The 21954-nt window shown below is 45.9% G+C and overlaps 1 protein-coding gene across 1 annotated transcript; it reads left to right on the forward strand.

The window, feature by feature from the left end:
• The first annotated feature begins 3487 nt into the window (after positions 1-3487).
• LOC122920045 (speedy protein 1-B-like) lies at positions 3488-21033 on the forward strand. The gene is made up of 7 exons (XM_044269255.1): positions 3488-3519; positions 4134-4377; positions 16662-16720; positions 17351-17436; positions 19810-19981; positions 20058-20352; positions 20972-21033. Exons 2-7 carry the CDS (start codon positions 4170-4172, stop codon positions 21031-21033), a joined length of 882 nt encoding a protein of 293 aa, XP_044125190.1. The 5' UTR covers positions 3488-3519; positions 4134-4169.
• Positions 21034-21954: the final 921 nt, after the last annotated feature.

Here is a 21954-nt window from a genome sequence, read left to right on the forward strand (position 1 = left end):
TCGATTCTATTCACCTGAATGGAGCTTGTAAAAATCCATGTCCTTCCTGCCAAAGCAACCCCAGATGAACGGAACTGATTTTTAGGGCCCTTGCACACGACCGTATGCCCTCCGAGACATACCCCCCTTGAGCGGGCCATATGTCCCGGAGCGGCATCGATCGTGCGCACGGGAGCGCACAGCATCATAGATTACAATGATGCTGTGCACATCGGGCCGCCCGCGGGGCTATTGTCCTGCACTCATAAGATCATACGAGTGCGGGACAAGGCCCGACGTGCACAGCATCATTGTAATCTATGATGCTGTGTGCTCCCGTGTGCACGCTCGATGCCGCTCCGGGACATATGGCCCGCTCACGGAGTGTATGTCTCGTAGGGCATACAGTCGTGTGCAAGGGCCCTCAGTCACAGAAATTTCTGCAACAAAATCTGCCGCGTATGACGGCCTGTTCAAACGGCGAATTGTGCCTCCGGAATTTTAGCTTGGACACTCTGCCAAAACCCTACCGGCGGCGACATAGTGTGCCTCCCATCGTTGTCGATCGGAGGTAGCGCTGAATTTTACTGGCCAGCAGTTTAAAGCCAATACCGAGTCAGATCTATCCCTTCTTGGTGCGGTGTGTGGACAGCTGTTGCTTAAAGCTCCATACAATGGAGCTAAGCTGCGAGAGGGTTAAATAAACCATGGCAGAAACCGCTGCGTTATACGTAGCAGATTTTCACAACGTGCAAATCCACTGACTGAATGGGCCCTAAAGCCTCTGGGGGCTGTATTCCCCCTGGGGCTAATATGTCAGCCCCAACTACAGGAGAAATTAACAATGTAAAAAAACCTAGGGGATCATTTATTAGGGCTCTTTCACACCTGCGTTCTTGTCTTCCGGCATAGAGTTCCGTCGTCGGGGCTCTATGCCGGAAGAATCCTGATCAGGATTATTCTAATGCATTCTGAATGGAGAGAAATCCGTTCAGGATGCATCAGGATGTCTTCAGTTCTGGAACGGAACGTTTTTTGGCCGGAGAAAATACCGCAGCATGCTGCGCTTTTTGCTCCGGCCACAAATCCTGAAGACTTGCCGCAAGGCCGGATCCGGAATGAATGCCCATTGAAAGGCATTGATCCGGACTTAAGCTAAACGTCGTTTCGGCGCATTGCCGGATCCGACGTTTAGCTTTTTCTGAATGGTTACCATGGCTGCCGGGACGCTAAAGTCCTGGCAGCCATGGTAAAGTGTAGCGGGGGAGCAGCATACTTACCGTCCGTGCGGCTCCCGGGGTGCTCCAGAGTGACGTCAGGGCGCCCCACGCGCATGATGACGTGATCACATGGCACGTCATCCATGCGCATGGGGCACTCTGACGACATTCTGGAGCGCCCCGGGAGCCGCACGGACGGTAAGTATACTGCTCCCCCGCTCCCCACTACTACTATGGCAACCAGGACTTTAATAGCGTCCTGGCTGCCATAGTAACACTGAACGCATTTTGAAGACGGATCAGTCTTCAAATGCTTTAAGTTCACTTGCGTTTTTCCGGATCCGGCGTGTAATTCCGGCAAATGGTGTACACGCCGGATCCGGACAACGCAAGTGTGAAAGAGGCCTTATCCAGAAATATGCCTATATTAGGGTGGGTTCACACTAGCGTTAGGGATTCCATTATGGCTTTCCGTTATAACATGGTTATAACGGAATTCATAAGACGGAAGGACGGATCCGTTCTTCTGCCTATAGACTTGTATTATGACGGAATGCAAAATGGAAGCCTTTAAAAGGCATTCCGTTTGCTTTCCGTCCTAATAGAAGTCTATGGGAATCAAAACGGATCCGTCTGGGTCCTATTATGCAAGATGGAAGATGAAGTCCTGTCGACAGGACTTTGTTTTCCATCTTGCATAACGGGACCCAGACGGATCCGTTTTGATTCCCATAGACTTCTATTAGGACGGAAAGCCTTTTAAAGGCTTCCATTTTGCATTCCGTCATAATACAAGTCTATAGGCAGAAGAACGGATCCGTCCTTCCGTCTTATGAATTCCGTTATAACCATGTTATAACAGAAAGCCATAATGGAATCCCTAACGCTAGTGTGAACCCAGCTTTAATAGCGGTTAAAAACTGTGAAAAGGTGGCGGTCCAGCCTAAGGCCCCTTAGTGACCACCATAAAAAGGTGTATGGGTGGTCACTAAGGGGTTAACCAATCTAAAAAAAACAGCAACAGACATAATAGACAAATAGAATTACATGATAAACTGAAGAAAATAATACTTTCTAACAATAAAAAAACAGGCGCACAATTAGGCCTATTGCACACGACCGTATGGCTTTTTCAGTATTTTGCGGTCTACAAAAAAACGGATCCGCAAAAAATACGGATGATGTCTGTGTGCATTCCATTTTTGCTGACCGGAACAGCTGGCCCCTGATAGAACAGTCCTATCCTTGTCCGTTATGCAGACAATAATAGGACATGTTCTATCTTTGAACGGAAGCGGAATGCATACGGAGTACATTCCGTTTTCTTTTTGCGGACCTATTGAAATGAATGGTTCCGTATAGGGATGGTATACGGAACACAAAAAACAGAACGGAAACAGAAAAAAAAAAACTGTCATGTGCATGAGGCCTTATACTAGCATGATAACTGTGCCCCTGTGGGCGGAAAAAAAGCGCCGTATGGTATAACACACGGATTCTCCTTTGAAATCAAAGGGTAAATTCTGCATGTTTATTTGGCACGGAATCTGCACCCCAAAATACCCCTGTGAACAAACCCTGAGACTGGGTTCACACAGTATTTCAGGGGAGGATTTTGGCGCAGATTCCGCACCTAAAACACATGCAGAATTTACAGATTGATTTCAAAGGGGAATCCACATGTTAAGGGCTCATGCACATGACTGTATTTTCCGGATGACGTTCGTGTGCATTCCGTATTTTGCGGAACGGAACAGCTGGCCCCTAATAGAACGGTCCGATCCTTGTCCGTAATGCGGACAATAATAGGACATGTTCTATTTTTTTCCGGAACGGACATGCAGACATGAAAGCGAAATGCACACGGAGGACCTTTATGGTTTTGCATACGGTCTGCAAAAAAACGGAACGAACACAGAAAGAAAATACATTGCACTGTGGAAAAAAAAGGTGTCCCCTCCATTGTTGACGTGGAATCTGCATCCAGAATTCCACTGAAAATGGCCGGGAATGAAGATTCTCACTGAAACTGGAGAAAAAGAGGAAGAACCCCCACATGGATTCTGCATCATTTTTTTTTTTTCAGCACTGCAATTTTTCAATGTGAACCTAGCCTGATAGAAGCAGTAGCCTGAGCCCTCTGGGTGACCACCGAGGAGCAATCAGCCCCGCAGGCCCCGCCCCCACGCTCCAGCTGTGCTGGGATAGATTGGGCGGGGTATAAGAGCAGCGGCACGTGCAGGGGGCGGGATTCTAGCCTGCGCACAGGAGGCCTGGTGGGTGACATAGCCACCTGTAGCTGGTTACTGCCTCTGCTCAGGTCAGTGGGCGCGCTGCACGGTGTGTTCCTCACATTGTATGGCGGGGGGAGCGTCCCATAGTGATGGGGGCACTGTGCCCGGTGGTCGGGGCTCTAGACCCTCGCTGGGAGGTATAGTTTCTGAGGCTCCGGTCATGTGACCCCCCCCCCCCTTCCTCCGCAGTCTGTAGGCGGGAAGCTAGGACGCGGAGACCCCGCCCCCACGTGGTGCTGCAGTATAAATGTCAGCCGCCAGGTGACGTGTCTGTGGGTTCTGTGAGCGGCGTGTGGAGGATGTGTGGTCACTCACAGCTGTAAGCTCCGCCATATTGGTGCCCTGTACACAAACCTACTGGTGGTTCTTGTCTGAGATGGTGGTCCTGCAAGGTCCTCCAGTATGCTAGGTGCGGGGGCTGAGCTGTGTGGTGCTGTATGTAGGGTCCAGTCATGTAACTGCCATGTCTTGGCCTGCACCTTCTATACTCCCTTAGATAACCAGATGTTCCTTCATGAGAAGCCTCCTTAGCCAGGCACCTCCATAGAAAGTGACTACAGCACCTATGGCACCACTTGCTAGGATATTGTCAGCTGTTCTGTGTGGTGTTTGTGAACTTCTCCATCACCTTATTTTTCAGATCAACCCTTAGTCTCGTCCCACTTTCCCTCCCACAATGAGGCACATGCAGATTGCCCCCCGGGCCGCGGGAACTGGCGGCAGCGTGGTGAAGCAAGGCATTGTGAGGGGACCGCAGTACGCAAGGGTTGTTGGAGCGCGCAAGACGCGAATCCCTGAGAGAGAGGCTGCAGTAACCAGATCTAAGGTGGCAAGTGCGCTTCATCTCCAACCTCAAGAGCGCCAGGCCTTCTACAGGCTCCTAGGTAAGAAGCGCCTCTGGGCTCAGTGCTGGTGGCGAGCCCTAATACTGGAGGCAGACATGGGATTTCCTACACTGGGGAGCAGATCTGTTATATGAGCATTCTAAAGCTGTCCGCATGTACCCCGCCTCTGCTATACGCATGCTTGGATTGGCCGGGCATGTAAGTTTATCCTAGATGCTACTATCTGACAAAGGGGCCCTTACCGTATTGAGATCTGCTACCCTTATCTGACCAAGGAGGACCATTCACAGGTTTATTTTATTTTTTATTGTAGATGAATACCTTTACTTGCGGGATACCACCGCTGATGCTGCCACCCTGTTTTTTTTTGTTTGTTTTTTTTTTTCTTTCTTACAATTTCCGCTAACTTGGGCCAAAAAAATGTCTGAATGGAGCCTGACAGGGGGGTGATCAGGGAGTCTATATGGGTGATCACCCCCCTGTAAGGCTCCATTCAGACGGCCGTATGTGTTTTGCGGATCCGATCCATGGATCCGTAAAAATCATACGGACGTCTGAATGGAGCCTTACAGGGGGGTGATCAATGACAGGGGGTGATCAGGAAGTCTATATGGGGTGATCAGGGGTTAATAAGTGACAGGGGGGGTGTAGTGTAGTGGTGTTTGGTGCTACTTATTACTGAGCTGCCTGTGTCCTCTGGTGGTCGATCCAAACAAAAGGGATCACCAGAGGACCAGGTAGCAGGTATATTAGACGCTGTTATCAAAACAGCATCTAATATACCTGTTAGGGGTTAAAAAAAAATTGTATCGCCAGCGAACAATCGCCGCTGGCAGGCTAGAGATCCACTCGCTTACCTTCCGATCCTGTGTGCGCGCGTTCACAGGAAATCTCGCGTCTCGCGAGATGATGCGTATATGCGTGACTGTGCACAGAGCTGCCGCCTCCGGAACGCGATCCTGCGTTAGGCGGTCCGGAGGCGGTTAAAGGGGTTGGCCACTGTTTGTGAGATGATTATGACACTTGCTAATATAGCCTTTGATTTTCTGTTTCGTTAGGTATGCGCCCTTGTTGGCCAAGTCCTCTGTGCTGTCCACACAAAGGTCCTCTCCATAAAATGGCTGCTGCTGGGGAGGGTCATGTGACCAGGCAGATCTCCTCCATGTGATGTCTTTGCCATTCAACACACTGTGCCTGCGCTAAACTCCCAACAGAACAGGTGTATGGCAGGAGCAGTGTATTTGAGTGGGGAAGGCTGAGTGATGGGTCTCAAGTTCTTTGCCTGGTCACATGACTGTCAGCGGCCATCTTATGGATGGGACCCCTTTGTAGACAGCACAGAGACTTGCTTAACAAGGGGCATTGCGCCATTTGGTATATTTAAAAAGCAATCAACAAAGGCCAGATTGGTGCAATAGTCATTTTGCCCGTTGGTCAAAAGAAGCCAGAAAGTGGTCAACCCCTTTAAAGTGTAATATACATACATACATACATACATACATACATACATACATACATACATACGCTCCTTTTGGTTCGGAGTCCATGGCTTCTTCCCTGGCAGGCAGATCTCCTAACGTTGACCAGTTTCTCATCCCCAAGTGGAAAAAGGAAAGGCACTGTGACTTTAATATCTAAAGGCTTTTCAGATTCTGTGATTAATACAATGGTAGCCAATAGAAGGGAATGTCAGATTTCTTCTAAAATGTGGAAGAAATGCCATTCATGATGTCAAGATTCCCATCTGTCTACGGAATTTTTTCCCATTCAGTTTGCATAAGGGTCCATTCACACGTCCGTTTCTTTCCTGATCTGTTCCGTTTTTTTGCGGAACAGATCTGGACCAGATCTGTACTTTTTTACTTTTTTTTTTTTTTTTTTTTTTTTTTTCCAGGACCCATTGAAAATGAATGGGTCCAGATCTGTTCCGCAAAAAACGGAACAGATCAGGAAAGAAACAACGGACGTGTGAATGGACCCTTATGGTTCCTTCACACAGGATTCGTGAAAGGTCTTTGGCCAAATACCGTAAGAGTTCATATTTCCGCCTTCAGCTTAGTTTTTGATAAATTGATAACCTTTGATACATCTGAGATCTAAACTTAGTTTTGTCTGGTCTCACAAGGCCACCATTTTAACTCTTTGCAGAAGTTTTTCTTAGATTCCTAACCCTTAAGGCAGTTTTTCTGGTCACTGTTACTTAAGGCTACTTTTAGACTAGTGGCACAGACCTCCGTCGGGCTGTTCCTGTCGGATCCGTCCTGCCGCTAGTGACCGTGTGCCCCCGTTGTAGTCAATGGGGATGGAGTGGCAGTCCGGGGGCACACGGTCACTAGTGGCTGGATGGATCAGACAGGCTGTTCACCTGACAGAACAGCCTGCCAGAGGTCCATGCCGCTAGTGTGACAGTAATGTAAGAGCACAGGGTGAGCGAGATTCAGGATTTTCCTGACAGGATTGTGTTCAGATTTGACAGGATGACTTTCACACTTGCGGCAGGATGGATCCGACAGACTGTTCACCATGTCGGATCCGTCCTGCGGCTATTTCGCCGGACCGCCGCTCCGTCCCCATTGACTATAATGGGGATGGGGGCGGAGCTCTGGCGGTGCACGGCGAAAACCGCAGGACTAAAAAGTACTGCATGTCCGACTTTTTAGTCCAGCGGCTTTCGCTGTGCTGCGCCGGAGCTCTGCCCCGTCCCATTATAGTCAATGGGGATGGCACGGCGAAATAGCCGCAGGACGGATCCGACATGGTGAACAGCCTGTCGTATCCGTCCTGCCGCAAGTGTAAAAGTACTCTTAACCCCTTCAGGACCAGGCAATTTTTTTGCAAATCTGACCAGTCACTTTATGTGGTGATTAATTTTAAAACACTTTGACTTATCAAGGCCATTCTGAGACAGTTTTTTCGTCACATATTGTACTAGGGTTGTCCCGATACCAGTATCAGGACCGATGCTGGACATTTGCAGAGTACTTGTACTCGTGCAAATGTCCCCGATACCACTGCCGATACCTGCTTGCGGCGGCGCTCTCAGCAGTTCGGCGTGGAGGAGGGAATTCTGTGACTCATTAGGCTACTTTCACACTAGCGTTCGGGCGGATCCGTTCTGAACGGATCCGCTCATATTAATGCAGACGGAGGCTCCGTTCAGTACGGATCCGTCTGCATTAATAACTTTAAAAAAATTCGCAAGTGCGAAAGTAGCCTGCGCGGATCCGTTCAGACTTTCAATGTAAAGTCAATGGGGGACGGATCCGCTTGAAGATTGAGCCACATTGTGGCATCTTCAAACGGATCCGTCCCCATTGACTTACATTGAAAGTCTGGACGGATCCGCACGGATCCGCACGCCTCCGAACGGCCAGGCGGACACCCGAACGCTGCAAGCAGCGTTCAGCTGTCCGCCTGTCCGTGCGGAGGCGAGCGGAGCGGAGGCTGAACGCCGCCAGACTGATGCAGTCTGAGCGGATCCGCCTCCATTCAGACTGCATCAGGGCTGGACGGCTGCGTTCGGGTCCGCTCGTGAGCTCCTTCAAACGGAGCTCACGAACGGAAACCCGAACGCTAGTGTGAAAGTAGCCTAACCAGCACCCGACCTCTGAGAGGACTCTGTGATCCGCGGTGTGGCACCTGAGGGGTTAATTGCGTGGATCGCAGCGTCCTCTCAGAGGTCGGGTGCCGGTAATGTTCTTCAGTCTCTGCATTGGTGGCAGTGCGCCCCCCTCCACAGTATTAATCATTGTATGTTAGTGAGCAGCATTATACTCTCGTGCGCCGTGGCCGCCGGGCGCTCCCTCTCATAGGTCTGTGCTATAAGCATTAGCAATGCGCCGCACAGACAGAAGGAGCGGCCACGGCGCACGTGAGTATAATGCTGCTCACTGACATACCATGGCAGCTAGGACTTCTGTAGCGTCCTGGCTGCCATGGTAACCGATCAGAGCCCCAGCATTACACTGCTGGGACTCTGATCGGAACTGCCCACTGCCACCAATGATGGGGGGGGGGGGGGGGGGGGACGGGGGGGACCCTGTGGCCAATGATTAATACTGGGGAGGGGGGGGACCCTGTGGCCACTAATACTAGGGGGTGGGGTTGAGTTACCAGAGGGGACTGATAAGAGAGAGGCTGGGGGTGCTGATGAGAGGCTGGGGGCTGTTTTTTGGACTTTTGGTTGGTCAGTGGTCACAAAATAAATGTGTTATTTATTTAATTGGTATCGGTAATTGATATTGGTGAGTACTTAAATAAAAGTATCGGTACTCGGTCTAAAAAAATGGTATCGGGACAGCCCTATATTGTACTTCATGACACTGGTAAAAAAATCATTTTTATTTATAAAAAATACCAAATTTGGAAAAATTTGCAAATTTTCAAGTTTTAATTTTTCTACTTCTATAATACATATTAATACCTACAAAAATAGTTATTACTTTACATTTCCCATATGTCTACTTCATGTTGGGATCATTTTGGGAATGACATTTTATTTTTGGGGATGTTACAAGGCTTAAGTTTAGAAGTAAATCTTGAAATTTCAAATTTTCAAAAACCCAATTTTTTAGGTGCCAGTTCAGGTCTGAAGTCACTTTGTGCAGCTTACATAATAAAAAACACCCAAAAATGACCCCATTCTAAAAACTACACCCTCAAGGTATTCAAAACTGATTTTACAAACTTTGTCAACCCTTTAGGTGTTCCACAAGAATTAATGGAAAATAGAGATACAATTTCAAAATTTCTTTTTGGCAGGTTTTCCATTTTAATATTTATTTTCCAGTTACAAAGCAAGGGTTAACAGCCAAACAAAACTCATTATTTATGGCCCTGATTCTGTAGTTTACAGAAACGCCCCATATGTGGTCGTAAACTGCTGTCCGGACACACGGCAGTGCGCAGAAGTAAAGGAATGCAATACGGTTTTTGGAAGGCAGATTTTGCTGGACTGGCTTTTAGATGCCATGTCACATTTGAAGCCCCACTGATGCACCCCTAGAGTAGAAACTCAAAAAAGTGACCCCATTTTAGAAACCTTGGGATGGGGTGGAAGTTTTGTTGGTACTAGTTTAGGGTACATATGATTTTTGGTTGCTCTATTCCACTTTTTGTGAGGCGAGGTAACAAGAAATAGTTTTGTCACCTTTTTTTTTTCTTATTTACAACATTCATTTGACAGGTTAGATCATGTGGTATTTTTATAGAGCAGGTTGTCACGGACGCGGCGATACCGAATATGTATACAATTTAAGTTTTACACAATGATTTCATTTTTGAAATAAAAATCATGTTTTCGAGTCTCCATATTTTGAGCCATTTTTTGTTTTTTAGATTTTGAGCGACTGTCTCAGGTAGGGGCTCATTTTTTGCGGGATGAGGTGACGGTTAGATTACTATTTTGGTGGGCGTATGCCTTTTTGAGCGCTTGCTGTTGTACTTTTTGTGATGTAAGGTGACAAAAAAATTGTTTAGCAGTTATTTTTTACGGTGTTCATCTGAGGGGTTAGGCCATGTGATATGTTTATAGAGCTGGTCGATACAGACGCGACAATACCTAATGTTTTTTTTGTTTTTTTTTTTACTTTATTTTCGGAAAAGGGCGCTTTTTTGGGGGGGGGGGGTTGTTTTAAATACTTGAAACTTAACTTTTTTTGTAAATTTTATTAACTTTAATTTTTTTTTTTCACTTTTTTTGTCCCACTCTGGGACTTCAACATTACAGGGTCTGATCCCTGTTTCAATGCAGCACGATACATCTGTATTGTGCTGTATTGAACTGTTAGTGTCTTACTCTGTAAGACGCTAACAGTTGCCTAGGAGACCCAAGGAATCAGCTGGACACAAACTGCAGATGTAGTGGTTTGTCCTTCATATTCTCTGCATTTTTGCCAGATTGTGGCATCTCTATAGTTAATAGGGCCAACGAGCACTCCATCTGAATCCAGCAGTGAATTCAAGCAGACTGGTCTCTGCTGGTCTGGAACAGCCTGCCGGAATCGCCTACACAGATGTGAAAGTACCCTCATACAGGGCCTCGTACATCCAGTGAAATTGTCTTTGATGTAGATGTTCTTTCCTCAAATTCTCCTGTCAGACCACTGTTGGTTTCTTCTTTAAGCCATCTGTTGTCTCTGCAGAGTTTGACAGACATCTTAGTTTCCTACCATTCCATCATCCCCCTCCCCACCTTCTCAACACCCCATTGTGCCACCCTGAATACTGTGCCAACTGTGCTCCCCAATACTATACTGCAGAAATGGATAAACCCCCTGAAAATACTAGTACCACACATAGTGCTACCTTCAGTAATTATTGGCGCAGTGCCCTAAAAAATAACTGCATCCAGTAAATGGTGTCCCTGACACTAATGTAATGTCCCCAAAATAATTATTCTAAGTGGATACTGTGCCAGTGTGCCCCCACAGTAATGGTGCTCCCCAAAGTCGCGTTAATAGTAAGTCAGTACACTTAGTAATAGTGCACCAACAGTAACAATGTCCCCACTGTGCCCCAGATGTAATAATGCCCATACTAGGGTTCATGTTCCCCATAGTCCCCCAGTTGTAATAAAGGCATAATGCCCCTGGTAGTAGTAACTTTGAAATGTGACGGTAGAAAAATGGCTACTTTTAATGTGAGCAGTACAAAAAATGCCCATGTGTGCCAGTGCAAAAGGCCTCATTGTTGAAGTAAAAAAACCGCATCCTAGTGACCCCAGTAGAGCCATTGTCCCTATAGTGCCACCTAATGTGCCAAGGACCCCATAGTGCCCTATAATTTGAACCAGTATAAAGTACTTCTGTATAGTTCCCCCATAATGTGGCAACATAAAATGCTCCTATAGTGTCCCAAGTAGATGCCACATGGTGCCCCCTTCCCCATAATGTATGCAGTATAAAATGCCCCTGTAGTGCTCATCCCCCACCCCCATAGTGCACAGTGTGGCAGTATGACTGCTGGGTAGTACAGTACCAGAATAGTGTATAAGATTGCACAAATCCCATCTACACTTTGCGGATTTATCTCCGTGCAGAAATTTACCTGCTGTTGGTACCTTTTTATATACAACTTGTGCCTTTTATGAACAAATGTCTGCCCAAAACCTTCAGTAATTTGACTTAAACGTTTCATAAACTTGTGACAGAAATCCGATTTCAGAGTTGAACAGTATTTCAACACTTCTAAGCTGCTAATTGTTGCACAATGTTGTAAAAATTGCCAAAGTAGGCCCCAAATGTTGCATGCTGTTTCCCTTCTGAGCCCTCCTATGTGCTCAGACGGGAGATAATGACCACATGTGGGATTATGCCGTACCCGGTAGAAACGGCGTGACATTTTAGGTGAATGTCTCTGGTAACAAACATTGGGCACTGAAACAGCCCTAGAAATTGCGGAAAATGTTATAATTTTCACGGGCAATAAAATTCTGAAAAACAGTATATTGCTTGCCACACTGAAGGAAACCTAATTGTTAGGACTTCAGAAAAGCGTATCCTGTGTGGAAATCGCACTCCATGTGTGAGCCTGATTTTCTGTTATGGATACTACTGGTTTCTCAGGAGTGTACGCCATTATACTGAATTGTAATGCTGTCACTGTATGACCTTACTGCATACTGACATAATGCTGTCAGTATAATTCAGTAAGAGTAATGCAGAGACACACGGCATTATAATGCCGTGTGCTCCTGTAAAACAAGCAGTGTCCAGAACAGGGAATCGCACGAAGCTTGACTTCCGCACTGGAAACAGTTGTCTTAAGGAGCCCTTACTCGGACAACTTCTACCACTGGCTACATCACAGCAGATCCCAGGACCAGGTATTTGCCTGTTTGATCAACTGTTCATGGCCAAATATTTGCTCTCCTCCGGCAGAGACCTTACACTGTACAGTCAGCTGCCTGGTCACTTGGTACTGGAGCCAGCAGAAGACTTTCACAATGCGACCACGGGCTACTTTTCTGCACACAGTGATGCCCTCGTTTAGGCAACTTCTAACGTTTAAGTCCTTTGTGCACTCCTCAAAATCCACCATCAGCTTCATGTCCCCAGCCTGGTGCTTTGTGAGGTAGGAACAGGCTAGGCAAAGCTGGACAGGAAGAAGGCAATGGCAGTTGCTGTGTGGAGCTGGACAAGTTCTGTTTCCTACAATCCACACAGCAGCTTCCCTGCTCTCCAGTACAGTCGGATCTCCAGATTCTGTCAACTGCAATCTAGTTCCTGTCTCCACTAACTCCAGTGGCCCTGGTATCCAATGATCCACAACCCAGTGGCTGGGAATCACTTGTGTAGATTGAAAACTGTAGTTTTTGTAATGATATATAAAAGTTCTGTTTTTGGGGGGGGGTTGTTCAAGTGCTAACTACACTAAAAGGGGGGATAGATGAGTCGAGAGGTTTAGAGCAAAGAATTTTAAGACTTTACAAACCGAAGACATCAAAATGTTCAGATTTGTTCTGACAACAGGACTGGTCTCTTGTATAAACCATCAAGGGGGAAAAACAGTGAGGTAGAAGCCAATTTTCCTCACTTTAGGGGAAAAAATTCCTTTCTGGCTCTAATCGAGCAATCCGAATAACTCCCTGGATAAATGACCCATCTCTAGTAACCAAAACCAGAAACAACTTTTTGGGAGGGGTGGAACAGAACATGTCGCCATCTGCAGTTTACTTGAGGGACATGAACTATAGAAAAGTGGACGATCAGAACAGATTGGATCCAGGGGAAGGAGGTCTTGAAGGACATATTAGGCTACTTTCACACCTGCGTTTAGGTGCGGATCCGTCTGGTATCTGCACAGACGGATCCGCACCTATAATGCAAACGCTTAGATCCGTTCAGAACGGATCCGTTTGCATTACCATGAACAAAAAAAAGTCTATGGGGGACGGTACCATTTGAAAATTGAGCCATAATGTGTCAACTTCAAACAGATCCGTCCCCATTGACTTACATTGTAAGTCTGGACAGATCCGTTTGCCTCCGCACGGCCAGGCGGACACCCGAACGCTGCGAGCAGTGTTCTGGTGTCCGCCTGCTGAGCGGAGGACAAACTGAGCCAGACTTATGCATGCTGAGCGGATCCGCATCCACTCAGAATGCATTGGGGTGTACGGATCGGGGCCGCTTGTGAGAGCCTTCAAACGGAACTCGCAAGCGGAGCCCCGAACGCAAGTGTGAAAGTAGCCTTAAAAAAGCAAAGGCAATGTGTAATCTGAAAATTGCCTAGTGTTTAAATCATTATTTAATATATTAAACACATTAAAGCATTTGATATTTTAAGCCCCCCATTTTTGAATTTGCATGTCAGAAGAATGCAAAGCTTCTCTCGATTCAAAGGACAAGTTTAGTTCAGGAATGGATGTGTCTATACCCTGGAAACTCCAACTGGGATCTGCCTTCCCCCTCTTCCCCTAGTTCCAAGGGCTCTGAGAAATTCAGGAAGATGAGATGAAGCCCCAAACGGACCCAGAAAGACCTGGTATCTTCTCCTTTTGGCTGCAATGGCAGAATCTTGGAGTCAGGGTCCAGTTTGTTATCCTCAAATAGAATACATTACATCTGATGGTGTGGATCTTGAAAATTATACTCCATACAAAATAATTGACATCATGATGGCTAATTGGAAGGTGGTAACATGCAAAAGATATCCATTTGCAGGAGGTATCTCTTGGTGTAATGCTTTAAGGTTAGATGTCATATGCCTACGGTTCTAAGTTTTTGCAGCAAGGTTTCAATAAGTGTCTTAAGCCTAGTACACTAGTACAATCAGTGTTCAAGTGTGTGTGTTTTTTTTTTTTTTTTTTTTTTTTTTAATGGAAAAACTAGCAGAACATTTACCCTGGGTTCAGACCTGAGCGTTTTACAGCGCGTTCCTACGCGCTGTAAAACGCACAACAGGCAAGAACCAATGATTCCCTATGGGAATGGTTCTCACCTGGGCATTTTACAGCGCGTACGATCGCGCTGTAAAACGCCCGACGCTCAAACAAGTGCTTGAGCTTTTTTTTTTTTGGGCGTTCCCGCACATAGATATTCGGGAACGCGCGACAATGTGTGCACGCCTGTCTCTGTATGCGCGATTGTAAACGCCCGTACAATCGCGCATACAGAGCGCTCGTTTCAGAACGCTCAGGTGTGAACCCCCTGTTATGGATGGGGTTCTTGAAAGGATCAAGCTTAGATTCACTATTAGATTTGTTCCTACTGTGAGACAGTGACAGGTCTCTCACAGTGTAGAGGCAAGGAAAGGGTGAATAGTGTGGTCTACACTCCTGTTCCACCACAGGTGAGACGAGCTGGATGTAGTCAGGCTGGCATAAAGCACCTCCCAGGGTGTCAGAAGGGGGGGGAGTGTTACCTGTAGACAGAGGCCTGGAGGCTGTCTGTGTGGTCTCAGCTGGGCGCAAGGCTGAGGGACCACAATGCTGGGAGATGGCCTGGAGGTGGGGGACAAAGCGACGCCTGGGAGGGTCGAAGGGCTATAGTCAGGTGGACTATTAGGCCCCAATACCCCACAAGAGACATTGGTCTGGACAGAGGCCTGGAGGCTCTGTCTGTGTGGTCTCAACTGGGCAAGGCTGAGGGACCACGTGTCTGAAGTAACCTGTGAGAATGACCCCCGGAGAAGAGCTAACCCCCCACACTACTTGGAATTTAAATCTCGTTTTTCAGACTTGCCTGTTGAACAATCAGAAGAAATTGGGTCAAATATTTAACCTTTTTAAAAAGTTTTTCTTGTTGCAATCTCCTCAGCCAGGAAGGTAAAGGAAATTTGGGCTTTTTAATTTAAAGAGCCTTTTTAACTATTGGGTGGGATAGTGTGGTTTTGACATTTGACTATTCTTTCCGTCCTACAGTTATCGGGCTTTCACAGTTTAGACAAAGTCCAAAAGTCAGTATTTACGGTAACTGGATGTTAGATGTATTGATACTTGGCAGCCACAGAATCCTGGAGACAATCCAATGGCCTATTCATTTGATTTCAAGGAAACCTGGAAAGGGATGGAGGCTTCAAAATCTTCTATTGCCAGGTGTAGAAAGCTGCCCATATGTGAATCCTATAAAAACCATGGAGGAGGGGGGGGGGGGAACTGCTAGACTGAGAGCTCAACTAGAGCAGCATCAACCTCATGGGCAGGGAGGGGTCTCCAGCCTCTATGGAGCAAATTTGTAGGGCTGCAACATTGACCAGTCCTCACATTTGTTAGATGTATCCCAGTTAGGTTATCCCCTATGCACAGGATGGGAGATAACCGATTGGGAGTCTTACCGCTGGGACAGCTGTACTTGAATGTGTGGAGCTAATGAATGGACCAGTGATGTGCTTTTCTGGTTGCCCCTCCATCCATTTCATGGAGGGGGGGGGGGGGGGTCCAAGTTGAGGGTAAGATGGCTTGTTCATAATGTGGCCCTGTTAGTGGGATCTGCATGCTGTTTATAGCTAAATATCAAACTGCACATAAAGGAATTGATGCGCATGTAATTCCCCTTATGTAAAAGTGTAACTTGGTGTTGACTTGTGTAGCAAAAACTTTAATTGGGTCATCCCTTTTTGATTTAAAGGGAATCTGTCACCTATTTTGACCATATAAAACTGTTAACATAGCAATGTGCAATAAAGTACCTTCTTACCTACATGTGTCTCTTTATTCAACTTTTCCTATTAAAAAGCGATTTTTCTCATGTGCAAATGAAGTCTCAAGGTGCCTAGAGGGGCGTTATTACTCTGCTCTAGTGCCCAGTAACGCCCCCCTGCAGTGCCAGCCGGCCTCCTAAGAAATAAATGTCCTCCCACATACTTGCCGAACGGCACCACCCCCTCTTCACTACGTCATTTAATTTATTCACTGCATTACGTCACTGGGCTCGGCGCATGCCAAGTGACACTAGTGAGGCTGTTGCCCTCTGGAGCAGGAGTATCACGCAGGCACTCAGCAATACTGCGCCTGCGCGGGATTTCGGAGGAGGACAAGAGGAGGAAGCAAGGGTCGATGCAGTGAATAAATTTAATTACTTAGTGTGGAGGGGGCGGCGCTGTTCAGTAAGTATGTGGGAGGACATTTATTTCTTAGAAGGCCTACTGGGCACTAGTAATAACGCCCCTCTGGGCACCTTGAGACTTAATTTGCACATAAGAAAAATCGCTTTTAATAAGAATGAAAAGTTGAATAAAAAGACACATGTAGGTAAGAAGGTACTTTTATTGCACATTGCTATATTAAAGGTTTTATATGGTCAAAATAGGTGACACATTCCCTTTTTAGTGCTAGGTGATATGGCCTCAATCTGTTAAATACAAACTTTATTTTTTTGCAGAAAATGAACTGATTCAACAGTTCCTGTCTATGGATGCCTGTTTAAGAATCTCAGACAAGGTAAGTACAGGGTGCTGTAATGCTGTCATACTGCGACACTCATCAATAGTCGCTCTCTCAGTGGCTGGCAGCACGCTTGGTGCACTTGTGTTGCGGTTGGCTTCTGTTTTCCAGTGGTAACTTTATTATGGTTGTGGCCCCACTCACATAAACGTATTAAAGCTGAAGTGGAAGTTCCGTTAGACTAGCAAGAGGACTGAAGGAAACCCGTGTGGGAGCGTGACTCCTGTCCTGGACTCTGCTCTTGTAATGGGACCTCACGACAAATTATAATGTGGTGTCACTATGTGACATCAGCTCTTATGTATTGTACTGGCGGCATTATGTGAGTACAAATCATTACAGATTTCAGGCAGGAAAACTGCTCTATATTCACCCGTTACAAGAGCAGAGTCCAGGATGGGAAGTCATGCTTCCATGTGGAGTGCCTGTCTGACAATGGCCTATGAAGTGCAGCCTTTATCACCTCTAGCTGTATATTTGTAGGACACTTGCTCAGATTTGGTTCAGTCTTGGCTCTTGTATCGAAGTTTGAGTATGTAAGGTAGGTCTTGTAGATTTGCTTACATAATTTGGTGCTAGTTCTGCTTCAAAACATCAAACTAAAGCTCAGATTTTTGTAATCCGCAGTATCTTCTTGCAATGGTCTTGGTGTACTTCAAACGTGCGGGCATCTACGCCAATGAATACTCCACCATGAACTTCTTTGTTGCTCTGTAAGTAATGAGGTGCTCATTAGTTTTTGTCTGGTCTCAGTTCACCGTTCAGTAACATCTTAGACTACTTACACACTTGCGGCAGTGTGATCCACCGGATCTGCCGCTGACTGAAAGAATTTGTGAGACTGATCTGGATACGGATCTGTCTCTCAAATGCATTGCAAGGACTGATCCGTCTCTCCGCTTGTCATGCGGACAGACGGATCAGTCTTGTATATTTTTTTCTAATTTTTACCAGTCTGCGCAGGCCGGAAGGACTGATCCGGCATTCCGGTATTTTGAATGCCGGATCCGGAACTAATATATTCCTATGGGAAAAAATGCCGGATCAGGCATGTCTTCAGTTTTTTTCGCCGGAGAGAAAACCGTGGCATGCTACGGTTTTCTCTTTTGCCTGATCAGTCAAAACGACTGAATTGAAGACATCCTGATGCAAACTGAACGGATTAATCTCCATTCAGAATGCATGGGGATATGCCTGATCAGTTCTTTTCCGGTATAGAGCCCCTGTGACGGAACTCTATGCCGAAAAAGAAAAACCCAAGTGTGAAAGTACCCTTAGTCTACAAACCTACAGGACTCGTTCTGTAAATGCTCAGCCCATGTGCCTTAATGGATGATCTGTGTAACCATTTCTGCAATGTGATACTTTGTAGTATAAAATACCTGGTATTCATGTCTGAATAAACCCAGATTTCCTTCATTCACACCCATAACCAGACCAGGGTTTTAAGAAACTGCGATATTGTAACCATTGTATTTTGTGACATCACAAATCTATGTTTTGTGACGACTTCTAAATCTACATCTGCCCGCTCCCCTGCATTGTGCATACCAGTATAATTACAGTTATTCATATAACAAATTCCTGTGGACTTTCCAATGTTCAGCACATCTATAGGGGTGCAGCCGCATGTCATACATCCTGTGGAATTGTGTGCAGGATTGACGGCAGCAGTGAAATGGATGCATTTTTGAAAAGGTTATCCACACGTAAACTGACTTGTACCTGTAAAATGTCAGTTTCTTCTGGGTTTTACTATGTCTTTAACTTTCCAGTGCAAGTGTTGAAAGTTGCAGAAGGCCTGTTGCTATGCCAGTGCAAAAACCAGCCTATTTCAGGCCTTGGTTTGCTGCCGATTACCCCCTGTGGAGGCCCCAGCGGACCCCCTCTCTAAGAGCATCCTACATGGCTCTGCCCTAGCAGTTTTTGTTTGCTAGATGTCATAGAAACAACTTGTATTCCGTGCCACATGCATTTTATGGCTCTTTAAAAAAATAAAAATAACTATAGCAAAAAAAGGCTGTGTCCTACATTTTTGTATTTTCTATAGAGTTTCAATTTAGAACTGCAGCTGGCACAAAAAACTGCTGCTTCTAAAACACTTGTGCCCAAAAGCCCATCCTAAAACTTCTCTGCAGCACTTCCGAATTGTAGAGGTGGATTTGCCGGGGGGGTATGACTTGCAGACAAAAGGTGAACTCGGGAGAATATAAAAAAGTGCCCCACAAGTCAATTTCATGCTCTAAATCTGCCACTAGTCCCACAGATTTCAGGCAGAAAATGAAATTTAAGTCAATGGGGACTTTCTGCATGAAATCTTCTCTGGATCAGTGATATAAATGACAGGCTATGGATGTGAGAATTCACTCTGCAGGTAGGTCATCTTGCACACTGATGATTTCTGCAGTGTAGATATTCTGAAAATCTAATCTGTGGCTGGTACTGTAAAGCACTGCATGTTTTCTCTATGTAAGACTTTCATCCTGGTGTTTTGGCTTTCAGTTTGTGAGATCCGTTCAGGGCTCTCACAAGCGGTCCAAAACAAATGTATGGATCAGGTTACACAAGTGCTTGACCAAAAAACTGCATTACAAAGCCATGGTAATGCTCACTTTGGCAGAATGACCCATCTCTTTGAGAATATACTCTATCCAAGAAGGGGTTGTACAGTGGGCCTAAGGGCTGTATTACACCAACAGATCTGACAGGTTTTCTGACCATCATTGGGCAGAAGGCCATTTACACACTGTTTGTCTGGACAGAAATTGGTCAGATAGGGTTTTTAAACCAACATAATAACAGATGGAACGACCTAGTTTCTAATTGTTCAGAACTGATCAATGAAATGGTGGCTGTACAGATGTAACTGCAGTCCAACAGGCGTAGGAGGGACTGGTAGACTTTCTCCTTTCCGACCTACATGGAGTCTCACGTGCTTTTGATGGCTGTAACCTCTTGACTTTGTGTACACCAGTGACCAGTTTTCATACCGACCTCTAGGGAACATCTAGTAAAGACGAGGAACTTAATTCCTGGCCAGAGTGATCCCTGCTTGTGTTTCAGTGGATTTGCTTTTTGTTTTCTAGTTACTTGGCTAATGACATGGAAGAGGATGAGGAGGATTATAAATATGAAATATTCCCATGGGCCTTGGGGGACTCTTGGAGGGAGTTGTATCCTCAGTTTCTGCAGCTACGGGACAGGTTTTGGGCAAAGATGAACTACAGAGCAGTTGTGAGTCGGAGACTCTGCGATGAGGTAAATCCTGGAGTGTAGGAATTTTAAGGTGTGCACCAAGTTTATATACTTGATATATGATGTATGTCATGTTTAGGTGATGTCTAAAGATCCCACTCACTGGGCCTGGTTCCGAGACCGTCCAATGCACCACAGTGGGGCGCTAAGAAGTTACCTCAGGAACGAGGATGATCTGTTTCCACGTGGACCAGGCTTCACCCCTGCCAGCTGTGCTCTCTGCTGCAGGACCTGCAGCAGTGAATATGAAATGGGGACAGACGGCGGCTCCTCGCCAGAGCAAGAGCTGAATTTTTCTAATGGACAGTGGCCCCAGGACCTTGTGTTGTCTTCAGAACTGTTACTAGACCCAGAGTCCACGTATGACCTTCACAGTAAGTTTTATGTTTTAACATTCAGATTTGTAGATGTAAAGTTTTCTCGTCATGTTTGTAAGACTGGCCATTCCTCCATGTGCCTTAAAAGTAGATAATCTGTGTAACCATTTCCGCAATGTGATAGTTTGTAGTATAAAATACCTGGAATTCATGTTTGAATAAACCCACATTTCCTTCATTCACACCCATAACCAATGTCAGACTAGGCTTGAGTGATATACCAGGGTTTTAAGAAACGGCGATATGGCAATATCGCGGTTTCTTAATAACCATGATATTTTGTGACTTCATGGGAGCAGTCGCATGTGCGCCGACCATTTCTAAATATACGTCTGCCCCGTCCCTGCATTGTGCATACCAGTACAATTACCTCCCACAGCGGCCGCCCCGGATTCCTCCTCACTCCCATATTCAAGTCTCCGCCCTCTGACATTGGAATCGGATAGCGGCCGAGGCCGCTGCGCATGTGACAAGGTGGGGAATAAAGCCTGACTCCCACAGTTTGCCCGACTGCTGGCCTGCGAGTGTACAAGGCGGAGGAAGAGACCTTAAAAGATTAGCATAGAACCCCCTCCCCCAAATATATGAATATATTAATGGTCAACTCCTGTTTCAGTCTTTCAGGAACCATTGGTTGGACTAGAGCCCGGGGGAGCAGCATTGGACTGGCATCTCTAGCACCGTTCATGAAGTACATTTGAAAAGTAATATCGGAGGCAGAAAGCACTTATCACATGGTTTTTCATCAGTCTCCTAAGGGACATGTATTGGTTGGATTGGTGTTAATTGGTAACTATGTCTGTATAAAGCTACCTAATTTATTAAGCTATGCTATCAATTCTCTATGTAAATACAATGTATGATATATGTAATCTAGGGTGGTCACTAATAAAGGTCACCAGATACACATCTGTATATTTTTATTTTCCTGTAAATTCTGTAGTTAAAAACTCAATGATCACACTTGAATCAAAACAAGCTTCAAAGCAACACCTCGTATGAATGATCCACCTTAAAGTATTAAAGGGTCCTTGTGCACAAGATGGCAGCATTTGTTTCTGATCTGAATGTGTTCTGTGGGAGACCTTTATCAAATCAGATTATGGCACGTTTATCTGCGAGACTTGGAAATGTCACATCCTATGCCAGGCAGCCCGTGTTTGTTTTTGTTTTTTTTTGACAGTCATACGGCCAATGCAGTTTCACCTAATACATAAACTGCACCAATTTACATTTGGCGCAACCAGACAAGTTGCATGAAGATTTCAAATGATGGATGTCTCCCTGTGCATAGAGAATGAACATTGGTAAGCAGCCAGTGGACACAAAGGTGCTTTGTCTGAAGCGTCACATTCATATTGGCGCATGTGGCAGTCGAAATGCAGACAGTCTGTACAAGCCACTGTGGTTTTCTAATGATCATTTAAAAAGTTAATAATGGCAGCACAGTTTTGCAGGCTTGCCTACAAACATGTGGCTGTGAACAACCAGTGAGTTACTGAGAAGCTTTGTATCTCTACTGGCTGCCACATGTTCTACTATTTAGGGTTGTTGCGAGTATTGAAATTTCGATATGGGACAAAACAATTGGGTATCGAT

The sequence above is a fragment of the Bufo gargarizans genome, chromosome 10 (genome assembly GCF_014858855.1).
Source record: "Bufo gargarizans isolate SCDJY-AF-19 chromosome 10, ASM1485885v1, whole genome shotgun sequence".
Classification (NCBI taxonomy): Eukaryota; Metazoa; Chordata; class Amphibia; order Anura; family Bufonidae; genus Bufo; species Bufo gargarizans.

Bases quoted from the DNA above. Each gene is read 5' to 3' on its own strand.
- LOC122920045 (XM_044269255.1), top strand. From the start codon at position 4,170: ATGAGGCACATGCAGATTGCCCCCCGGGCCGCGGGAACTGGCGGCAGC. The intron at 16,721-17,350 runs GTAAGTACAGGG...TGTAATCCGCAG, and splicing joins GTTTAAGAATCTCAGACAAG to TATCTTCTTGCAATGGTCTT. The intron at 17,437-19,809 runs GTAAGTAATGAG...TTTGTTTTCTAG, and splicing joins ATGAACTTCTTTGTTGCTCT to TTACTTGGCTAATGACATGG.